This window comes from Gossypium hirsutum, chromosome A08 (genome assembly GCF_007990345.1).
Source record: "Gossypium hirsutum isolate 1008001.06 chromosome A08, Gossypium_hirsutum_v2.1, whole genome shotgun sequence".
Taxonomy (NCBI): Eukaryota; Viridiplantae; Streptophyta; class Magnoliopsida; order Malvales; family Malvaceae; genus Gossypium; species Gossypium hirsutum.
The window spans coordinates 107,916,679-107,928,096 of record NC_053431.1 but is presented as its reverse complement, the minus strand read 5'-3'; the positions used below and the strand labels follow the sequence as shown (position 1 = coordinate 107,928,096).

The window sequence follows — 11,418 nt, the reverse complement described above, 5'->3', positions numbered from 1 at the left end:
TCTAAGTCTGATTTCCTTTGTTCTTGATCTATATAATTTCAAATTAACCTCATTTAAATACAATTTCATTCAATTTAATCCAACAACACATAAATGGGAGAATTACCATTTTACCCCTGATATTTTATACTTTTACAATTTAGTCCAAATTGCACAAAACACAAAATACACCAAATCTCACAACAACATGGTTCAGCCGAATTTTCAACATACTCATACTAGTCCATATATTTCATTTATTTTTCATTTTAGTCCTTCAATTTATTATTTTTTCAATTTAATTCTAATAACTCAAAATCATCAAAAACTCCAATACAAAATATGTTAATCTAAAATATATTTTTAATATTTCATCATCAAACATCACAAAAAAAATTTATTCATCAATGGAATAACAGAAAATATTCACCAAAATCAAAAATTCAAGCATTGGTCGGGTAGTATTCGAAGCAACGTTCTCAAAGACGTAAAAATCATCAAAAACTGAAACAAAACATACCTTAAAATTGAACCAACAATGGCCGAGTACCTTGTTTCTTTTTTCTTTTCTTTCTTCTTTTATTTTCGACAATAACAAAGTATGAATGCATGGCTTTATTATTTTTTTATGTTTTAATATATTATATGTTAACATTTAACATATTTTATTTATTTAACCTTATAAAAATAATATCATAAACATATGCATTAAGTGTACATTAGGCCATTACAAAAATAAGGGATTATTTGCAACATAAATACTCCATATTAAAAAGCCACTATCAAATCAACCTTTATGATTTAAAGTATCAAGTTTTCAACTTACGCGATTAAGTCCTTTTATCAAATTAATCACACAAACAATCAAATTTTCGTACGAAATTTTCACACATGCAAATTCACATATAATAAACACGAATAATAATATTTAAATATTTTTTCGACTAGGATTCGTGGTCCTGAAACCAACGTTCCGATTAGGGTCTAAATCAGACTATTACATATATGTACATATATGCACATAACCAAATACACCAAATTAAACCAAGTCTCATGGCTATATATTCAAACCAAAACATGACTATTCACAAGCCATTTCAAATGTCAAAACTCACAACCAAAATACATATAAAAAACAACCATAATCCTATACATGCCATATGACCAAACCAAAAGCTCAAAAGTACCAAAGTGACAGTAGATAGTGTGATGGAGCCTCCGACGATCCATGAATCCGAGCTAGATTTGAATCACTATAAAACATATAAAAAAAACAATGTAAGCTATACAACTTAGTAAGTTCATATGAAAAACGATAAGCAAATCTCATCAATTGTTTACCAATCAAATGTTTGAAATCAATGAACAACAATTCAATTTAGCCTCAAAGCCATCAATACCTCATTCACATAACTTACCAAAGAATCCATCAACTACATAATTTCAATATTCAAATAGTATTCCGTACATACCTATACCAATCCATAACAAACTCATTTCCAAACAGAAAATGTTGAATACTTTAATTCTCGCACACTAAGTGCCAAAACATAGTAGAAGCTATTTTAATCTTGCACACTAAGTGCCTTTCATAGCCGAAGTTATCTCGGTCTTGCACACTAAGTGCCACATATAGCCGGAGCTATTTCGATTCGCACACCAAGTGCCATATATAGCCGAAGTTATCTCGAATCGCATACTAAGTGCCATATATATATCCGAATCGTCGTCAAACATGACCATAATCTCATATAAAAAATTTATGCAATATCAAAGCATTTAAAGTATAATTGTAACAATACTTATCACATACGAACTTACCTCGGATGTGAAAAAAGCGAATCGAGTCGATTAGTTGATAACTTTATCTTTTCCTCGATCCAAGTCTGTATTTCATTTTTCTTGATCTAAATATATTCAAAATTAACTTATTTAATCATCTATTCATTCAATTTAGTCCAAAACACTCTTTAAGGCATATTTACACTTTTTCCCCTAAACTTTTACATTTTTCACAATTTAGTCCTTATCACATAAAATCACAAATTAATGAAATTTACAATAGACCCATGCTAGCTGAATTACCATAATGCCCCTAAAAACTCATAATTTTCATTTATTCACACATTTAACCACACATTTCACATTTTCACACATTAATCCTTATTTTTCATTTTTACTCAAAATCACTTAACAAAACTTGTATATCAATTAACAAACATTCATAATCTATCAAGAAACTTCAAAACACATACTTATTCATCAATGGAATCATTAAAAATCTTTAACAGTTTTAAAAAATAGTCCTTGAGCTAGCTAGTATTGGATGCAATGATCACAAAAAACATAGAAATCATTAAAAAACCGAGTCAAAATGACTTACCAATTTAAACTTGCAAGTGCCGAATTCTAAAACACAACAAAATGTTTTCTTATTCTTTAATATTTGGCCAAAGAAGATGAAAATGAAGTTTAAATTGATTTTGTTTTATTTAATAATTCCTTAATAACTAATTTACCATTTTAACCTTAATAATAAACCTTTTAAACACATAATAATATGTCCATATATGTCCACTCACCAATATAATGGTTTAATTACAACATAATGACCTTAAATTTAAGGTTATATAGTTATTTGACACCTTTAGCTAATAGAATAACACTTTTGCATTTTACGCGATTTAGTCTTTTTTATCAAATTAACTATTCAAACGATAAAATTTCTTCACGAAACTTTCACACATATATACTATCATGTTGTAAACACTTAAAATAATATTAAAATAAATTTTCAACCTCAAATTTATGGTTTCAAAACCACTATTCTAATTTGACTAAAAAACGGGTTGTTGCAGGTTAGGCACTTAGGATGATTGTTATAAGTGATGTTTTTTGTATGATTTTGATGATTTTGAATTGGTTGAGATATGGTGTAATGTTGGCTTATGGCATAAGTGAACTAAGGATAGCAAACTTGTATTAAAAGGTTTCTTTAGGTACACATGGTCGTGTGCCATACACGGGCATATGGCATGACCATTTGGTATGTAGGTTTTGGATGATATTTGGTGCACATGACCATAGTCTGTTACACGACTGTGTGACTCTAGCCTCACACGACATCAGGTTGTTGCACAGCTTGCCTACAAGATCGTGTGTCCCATCCCCACACGGCCTCAACCTTTCACACAGTCAATGGACACGGCCATGCGACCCCTGTTTGCAGATTTTTTCTATCTTTTTGTTTTTGTTTCAAATTGATCCTTGTTCGATAACAGGTTGGTTTAAGCTTTCGTAAGCTCGATATAAACCCAAATTTGATTGTAATGTTTGTTATATTTAATTATATGTGATATATTGATATTTAACGGAAATTTTAAATTATAAATTGTATGTAAATAATTTGTATTTGTTTGTAGCATTCTATTTATTGGGTTTGGCGAACGGACTAGGTAAGAGGTGTTACAACTTAAATAATTATATTTATTTAATATAAAAATAAAGTGATGTATACCTTTTTTTTATTTAAATGTGTACCGTTGAATCAAAATCAAAATTCTACATATTCGTTTGAACTGTGATCAACGTTTCATGCATACAATGACATCAAACCAAAATTTATACATCAAATTACTCATTAAATCACTGTTTTCATAATCGAACTAGTTAGACGGGGGATTGACTAGGGTATCGATCTAGAATAAGGGGTTAGATTGGTTGAGCCACGAACTAATTGAATTGGTTGAAATGATGATTGGGCTACTTGAGATAACCAATTCGATTGTTTGAATTGATAATTGGACCCCCTTTTTTTCCCCTTTTTAGTGATTTATTCAATTGAATCAAATAAATTGATCAGATTGGTCGAATTGAAAACTGGTGGTATGATGAATATACAAAATTGAAATTTATTGCATGAAGAAAAAAATGTTAAAATAAGCCATAAGTTCTAGTGCTCTTTGTAAATTTGAAATTTAGTTCATTTACTTTTCAGATTTTAAAATTCAAGTTCAACTATTTACACTATTAAAATTATTTTGTAACAATTGAATCTAAATTTTGAAATATAAAAAATTAAGGGACTAGATTCTTAGAAAAAAAGTATAGCAATTAAATTTCAAAATTATGAAGAGGGAGCTGGTCATATTTTAACCAAAAAATGGTATGAGAAAAAATCAGATCGTTGCATTGAAATTGACTTCCCAAGTTTGGAACACGAGTCTGGGCTCTAAAAGCCCATGTCTCTTGACCATGCGCGTCGCTCACTTAACTTACACGTGCGCTTTTCTTTCTTTTCTTATCATCTAATTTCGGGAAAAACAAAGAAATAAATATTTTCATTCATTATTTTAAATATCCATTTCCTTTAATTAAGTGTCCATATGAATATTCCACAATTAAGCAAAGAAAAAGAAAAAGGTAATTTTAATAATGACGTGAAATGTCAATGTCAGTCAAACCTATTCTTCTTGCAAGTTGCAACAATAGTTTCAAGTGGTAATATAAAAAACGTGTAAACCCTAAAAGAAACTCGTCGCTGTTCTTCGGCACATTTCGTAAATGAGTCAGATTCTCGACACGTTTCTGGTAAAAAATCTAACTTTAACTTTCTTAAAGATGCAGACTGTTGAAAACTCAGCTACCACTCACGCCTAATACCTACACCTTATTTAAAATGCTTTGTTTTTATTTTCTTAAAAAGTTTTCAGTGACATGACATGACTGCAACCACCAATTTACATGTGCCACGTGTAATGTAACATTCACTTTCCTACCTTTTTTGCCTTTTTTAGTGTTTCTCGAATTCACCCAATACTATTCATTTACAAAAGGTCAAATCCTTTAAAGGGTGTCCATGTATTATGAGTTTGGACAGTTTAGTCCCTCTATTGTAATTTGATATTTTTAATTCTATACTTTTTTATAAATGTTTTTTGTTTTTGGTACATATCAAATTATCATTTCATAAAGATCCGTTCATCGCTTTCAAATTCTAATTCATTCTTTCCATTGTTAGTAGGGGTAAGCTTTCGATATGCACCCATAAACAAGACTAAAAGAGGACGGCTGGTCATAACATTAATTGATCTTCTTACTAGTTAACTGATTTTCCATAGAAAAATGATAAACTTGAAAAAATAATAAAAGAAATAATTAAGTCATAATATGCCAAAAAAACATAAAATACAGGGACCTTCCTAAAATTTCACTTTAAATATGGACTGATACATTATTGTATTGAGCTCCAAAAAGGAAAAAGAAGAGTCAAAAGAGCAAATATTGTTCAAAGGCAATGAAAATTATGCGAAAAATAGTCAGATGAAGGAAAGTGATTGGTGGTTGCAAGAGTTTTGACAGCTCCTGTTTGCACACAATGGTAGCCCTGCTAGAAAAAACAAGCACAGCACCACTTGGACTTTGCGTATCAAAAGTCCAAAACTCTCCTCCTTTTCATTAGTTAAGCTGCGTTGACTCTGATAAAGGCTATTATTGCTCTCAAGGAAAATCAAAATTCCCTTCATTTTTCTTAGGGTAAACTTCCTAATTAGTCACCTAACTTTTATAATATTTTCATTTTAGTCATTAAAATGCAATTTCGTAATCCAACTTTTAAGATGTCTTCAGTTTAGTCACCCAAACGTTAAATTATCAATGACAAGTAACTTTACACGCCAAATTATGTTTACAGTTTTATTTCGATTACGTAACTTCTAGGTTATTTTCATTTTGACGACCTAGAAATTAAGTGACCAAAATGAAAGTATAAAGATGATGTGGTATGATTTGATGTGTATGTCATCCTTCGTTAATATTTAAAGCTTTCTTTTATTCTAAATAGATTTTACAATTGAGTGATTAAAATGAGAATGTCTTAAAAGTTGAATAATGAAATTATAAGAATTTTTATATGACCAAAATGAAAGAGCTTTGAAAATTGGGTGACCAATTAAGGAAGTTAACCCTTTTTTCCTTACAATTCTTCCCATTTTATCCCCCAACCAAACCCCAAATTCCCACAACCTTTTTCCACCTCACCTTTTATTACCAACAACTGGGGCGCATACGTAAATTCACTCTCACATTTGGGCACAAAGTTTAATGAAATTCCCAAACTTTCCTCTTCATGTTTTAGAAGCTTTTCTCCCCCCAGAATCTCAAAAAACTTAGGGCATTGCGTATCGTTTAATTAAAAACCTGGATTTCCTCATCATCACTAGTATTCTTCTTTCCTTGAATTGCACTTTGGGCAATTTTTGTAGCCATTTGGAAGCTTCCCCTTTTGTTTTATTTTATTTCCTTTGTTTTTTTTTTGTTACATTTCTCCAAGGTTTTGCTTTCAAGGTCTGCATCCCGACGAACACTGTGAGCTTCCCCTGTCATGGATGTGAATTCGACATGAAATTTGTGCAATTCTCTAGGTATTCATATTTAAAGGCTCAAAAATTATTTATTTTCAAAATCCTCTAAAGTGAAGACTGCTTGATTTTGGGCACAAAATTAGGGTTTTTGGTTTTCTGTAATCTCTTATCATATTGTTGTTAGATTTTTTTTCTTTCTTTTCAGCAAAAAGATATTGCTTTGATATACCGAAATTATGAAGCGGTTGAGATCGAGCGACGATCTCGATTCTTATGAGAAAAATGCTAGCAAAGAATTGAATCAGAATCAGAATCAGAACAGAAATCGGTCATCTTTTCACCGAAGCAGCAGTAGCAGCGTTGGCTTTTACTACAAGCCGTCTTCAACCTTTGATAGCAATTCCCGGGCCAAAAGCAATCTGATCTCATCGTCTTTGTCTCGTTATGATAGAGATCGGTCCATGGCTGATGAGGATAGCAGCAGGGAGAGGGAAAGGGAGAGGCTGGTCCGGAAGCGATCAGAGCATGATTTTGATAGCTTTGATAGGCGAAAAGCAGGGTTTGATCGGTACAGAGAGAGTGGTGGTGGTGGTGGTAGTAGTAGTAGCCTTCATAGGTCGGAGAGCTTCTGCGGACCTCATAGAGAGTTTCCAAAGGGGTTCCGGTCAGAAAGGGACCGAACTCGTCGTGAGAGTGTGTGTGGGAGCTCGTGGCGAAGGTTGGGAATTGATGACGTTAGAGGGAGTAGTAAGGTGCAACTGAGGGATGTTAGGGATGTGAGCTCACCTACAAGGTCAAGGGATTCTTTGGGGGCAGGGAGGGTTGTTGGGGAATCAAGGGAAAGGGAAGATTTGAGGAGGAGAAGCACCAAGGCAATGTCTACGTCAATGTCAAGGTCGCCAACATGGTCACGGGATTCAGGCAGTGAGCAGTCTAAGAGTGTTGGTGGTGGAATTGATGAGACTAGAGGTAGTAAGGTGCAACTGAAGGATGTTAGGGATGTGAGCTCACCTACACGGTCAAGGGATTCTTTGGGGGCAGGCAGGGTTGTTGGGGAATCAAGGGAGGAGGATTTGAAGAGGAGAAGCTCCAAGTCGAAGTCTAAGTCAAGGTCACCAACATGGTCACGGGATTCAGGCAGCGAACAGTCTAAGAGTGTTGGTGGTGGTGGTGGAGAGGAGAAGAAGAATGAGGAAACCCTGGTGGAGAATGGGACTAGTAGTGAGATGGAGGAAGGTGAATTTGATCCTGAACCTCAGGCTAAGTGTGAAACTGATTTGGCCACTGAAGCTGGAACCGGAAATGATGGGAAAGAGTCTTGTCAGATAGAAATGGAGAATGTTGAAGGTGGGATGATTCCAAATGTGGAAGCTTTAGAGGAGGTTAATGAAGAGGGGGTGAATAAAAGAGAAGGTGATGTGAAGGATGATGGTGAGTTGCAAGATTGTGGACAGAATCTAAATGGTGGAACTAATGAGGTGGTGAATAGAAGAGAAGGTGGTGTGAAGGACAATGATGAGTTGCAAGATTGTGGACAGAATTTAAGTGGTGGAACTAGTGGTACTGGGGATAAGATGGATGATGTGGCTGGTGGTGAAGTTGGAAAGGAGGAAGAAGGTGTAAAGGTTGGTGGTGAGAGTGAGTTAGACAGTGAAGATGCACTTGCTATGAAGTCATCCTGTTTGGAAGGGATTTGTAAGGAGAATAAAGGGATTAGTCTTGAGATGCAGCTCGAGGAATGTGAGGCAGCTGAGTCTAATGAAGAAGTTGCGGAGGAAAATGGTGAGCATAAAATAAACATGCATGTGGTCGAGATAGGATTGAGTCAGAATGTCAAGGATAAAGGGAAAGGAGTTGCTGTTGAATCTACAAATATTACTGATTCTGCAGCAAATGGGGTATGGAATGAAAGGGAATCAAAAGCTACAGATCTTGAAACGGAAGGGCCTTCTAGGGGTTTTGAGTTGTTTTCTCATTCTCCTGTTAGGAGAGTGGAAAAGCCAGAGCAGCCAGGTGCCAATAAGAAAGAAGAGAAATTGGCATTTGAGTCTCTTGATCTTTCTCTTAGTTTACCAAATGTCTTGTTGCCAATTGGTGCTCGAGAAACAGATGAGGTTCCTGGCTCCCCTAGCCACGGGAGGAGTGTGCAGTCTTTAACAAATACATTTCGTACCAACTCTGATGGGTTTACTGCATCTATGTCCTTTTCAGGTTCTCAGTCATTTTACCATAATCCAAGTTGTTCTTTGACTCAGAATTCCATGGACTATGAACAATCTGTTCACAGCCGTCCCATATTTCAGTGTGTTGATCAACTTTCTCAGGGAGCATCGCAGTCTCAAATGAGTCTCGGCATAAAGACATTCCCATGTTTCAGAGAATTTTGATGAATGGCAATGGGTCTTTCAATCATTCTTCAGAATTACAGGGCAATTCAAATAGTCAGGCTGTGCAGGCACCAAATATGCACACTTTAGATGGAAGCTCAAAGATTCCCAATGTACTTGAGCAGCAGTTAAGTTTACAGAATGATGTCAGGTCTCCTTCACAGAGTTTTGGGTCTCATGAAATCGCTTCAAAGTACAGCTTTGAGAATAAGCGAGGCGTGAGAGAGAAGCATGGAGGTAGCTTATATAGGAGCCGTAGCCAGAAAGAGCAAGAAAAACTTCTGCTTGGTGGAGCTGATTGTGCTGAGACTGTAATGAGCAGTATTGTTTCTGAGCCTATCCTTGTTATGGCTAGGAAGTTTTATGAAATGATGGGACAGTCAGTTGCTTGTCTAAAAGACAACATTCACAAGATCATGTTAGATGCAGGTAAGCAGGGACAGCTACGTGCATTGCAGGAGGCCCTACGGAACCGATCTGATCTAACCCTTGAAATGCTGCTAAAATCACATCGGGGTCAATTGGAAATCTTGGTTTCCCTGAAAACTGGTCTGCCTGATTATCTTCGGGTAGATGACAGAATTCCATCTTCTAATTTGGCTGAGATCTTTCTGAACCTACGATGCAGAAATCTCATGTGCCAGACTTCTCTGCCTGCGGAAGATTGTGAGTGCAAGGCTTGCTCAAAGAAGAATGGTTTTTGTAGTGCTTGTATGTGTCTTGTATGTTCAAAATTTGACATGGCGTCCAATACTTGTAGTTGGGTTGGATGTGATGTCTGTCTTCATTGGTGCCATGTTGATTGTGGATTAAGGGAATCTTATATCAGGAATGAACATACTGCAGCTGAGGTGCAGTTTCATTGTGTTGCTTGTAATCATCCATCCCAGATGTTTGGCTTTGTAAAGGAGGTTTTTCAGAATTTTGCAAAGGAATGGACGCTTGAAACTTTCTCCAAGGAACTTGAATATGTCAAGAGAATCTTTTCCGGCAGCAGAGACTTGAGAGGGAAACGGCTGCATGAAATTGCTAACCAGATGCTTGTTAGATTGGCAAGAAAGTCTGACCTTTCTGAGGTTTACAGTCAGATAATGAGCTTCTTGACTGGTAATGTTATCTATTCTTTTTGACAACTAGTTATGTTTTTTTTTTCTCAGGTTAGTTGTTACTAGGTTAAGAAGTTAATCAATTTATATTGTTTATACATAATTTTCAAATCAGTACTGTTTACTCGTCACCCTGACAAACCTATGCTTAATAAATGAGAATTTGTCCTCTCAAGAATATTTATAAATGTTTCCTGGATCATAAGAGATTGATATTAGTTTCCAAAGCATATATGGCTTTGCTATATGTTTTTCCAGTTCTTAGTGGCTGATTAAAGCTCTTTGGTCACCTTTGTGAGAATTTGTTTCTACAAAGCTGTGCTAGATTTTCTGTATGATATGCACTGTTTTCTTTTGATGCGTTAACTTTTTGTTCATTTGCAGCAGCCCCACAAAATTATGATGATTTCAACTAACTGGTTAGATAGATATCAACGTTATTTTGCATTCTATTTACTTTAAGTTTGATGTGTTATGGTCATTATTTATAAATAGCATGTTAATTTCCATCACTGCATTTAGTGCAAGAAAATGACTGTGAATGGCACCTTGCCATGTGATTAAAGGCCATTTGAAGTGAACAAACTTCTTTATTCTAATTGCAGATGCTGATTCTTCCAAGCCTGACAATACAACTGTTTTGTCTGGAAAAGAACAAGTCAAAGGAGTCAATGGTATGGCTGGACCATGTCAGGATGCTACAAGGCTCAAACCAGTTTATTCCGATAAAGCCCTTCAATTGGAAAGCTCTTCTAGCTTGCTTCCTGGTTTCCATGTTGACCGAACTGGGCTGTCTGAGAAACGGCCTTTAGAGTCAGAGTTGGAGAGGAGTGGTCAGAAGCAGCCATTTTTGCCGGAACTGGATAGCTTTGTAAGAATCAAACAGGAAGAGGCCAAAATGTACCAAGCACGGGCTGATGATGCAAGAAGAGATGCTGAAAGCCTGAAAAGAATTGCAATCACAAAGGATGAAAAGATTGAAGAAGAGTACAAGAGTAGAATTAAAAAACTACGCTTGGTGGAGGCTGAAGAAATGCGTAAACAAAAGTTTGAAGAGTTTCAAGCTCTAGAAAGAGCTTACAGGGAATGCTATGGGATGAAGACAAGAATGGAAGCTGATATTAAAGATCTTCTGTTGAAAATGGAATCCACAAGGCGAAACCTTGCCATGTGATATGCTAAATTGAATGGTTCTTTGCTTTCAGTTAGAATTGTTATTGTAGGTAATGTCATTTTAGCGTAGAAATTTCAGTTATATAATGTGCGTACATTATGATTTGCCGTTTATGTAGTTTCTTTTTAAACTTTAGGTGTCTTGCAATATTAGATATTTGCACTTCTCCAATACTTACCCGAATATGTACAGCAGGGATGCAACACTCTCTGTTGTTCCTGAGAGTGGGAAGTTTCAAGACCACAAAGTGCAATGATTGAATATCTTTTAAGCCTGCTTGATTTGCTTGCTTACAGGATAAGCGGAGCAAAGCCACAGTTTTGTGCGAGTACCATGATGCCTCCCAAACCTCTCATTATTGGCGATTGGGGTGCTGCAAATGAAGAGCTTCTAATGTGCCCCAGTTGAAG

The 11,418-nt window shown here is 35.4% G+C and overlaps 1 protein-coding gene across 1 annotated transcript; it reads left to right on the top strand.

The window, feature by feature from the left end:
• The first annotated feature begins 6,051 nt into the window (after positions 1-6,051).
• Positions 6,052-11,138, top strand: LOC107938339 (protein OBERON 4). The gene is given in 3 exon segments (XM_041074366.1): positions 6,052-8,680; positions 8,683-9,835; positions 10,440-11,138. Coding segments are annotated over 3 exon segments (3,825 nt in total). The 5' UTR covers positions 6,052-6,577; the 3' UTR covers positions 11,009-11,138.
• The last annotated feature ends 280 nt before the right edge of the window (positions 11,139-11,418 follow it).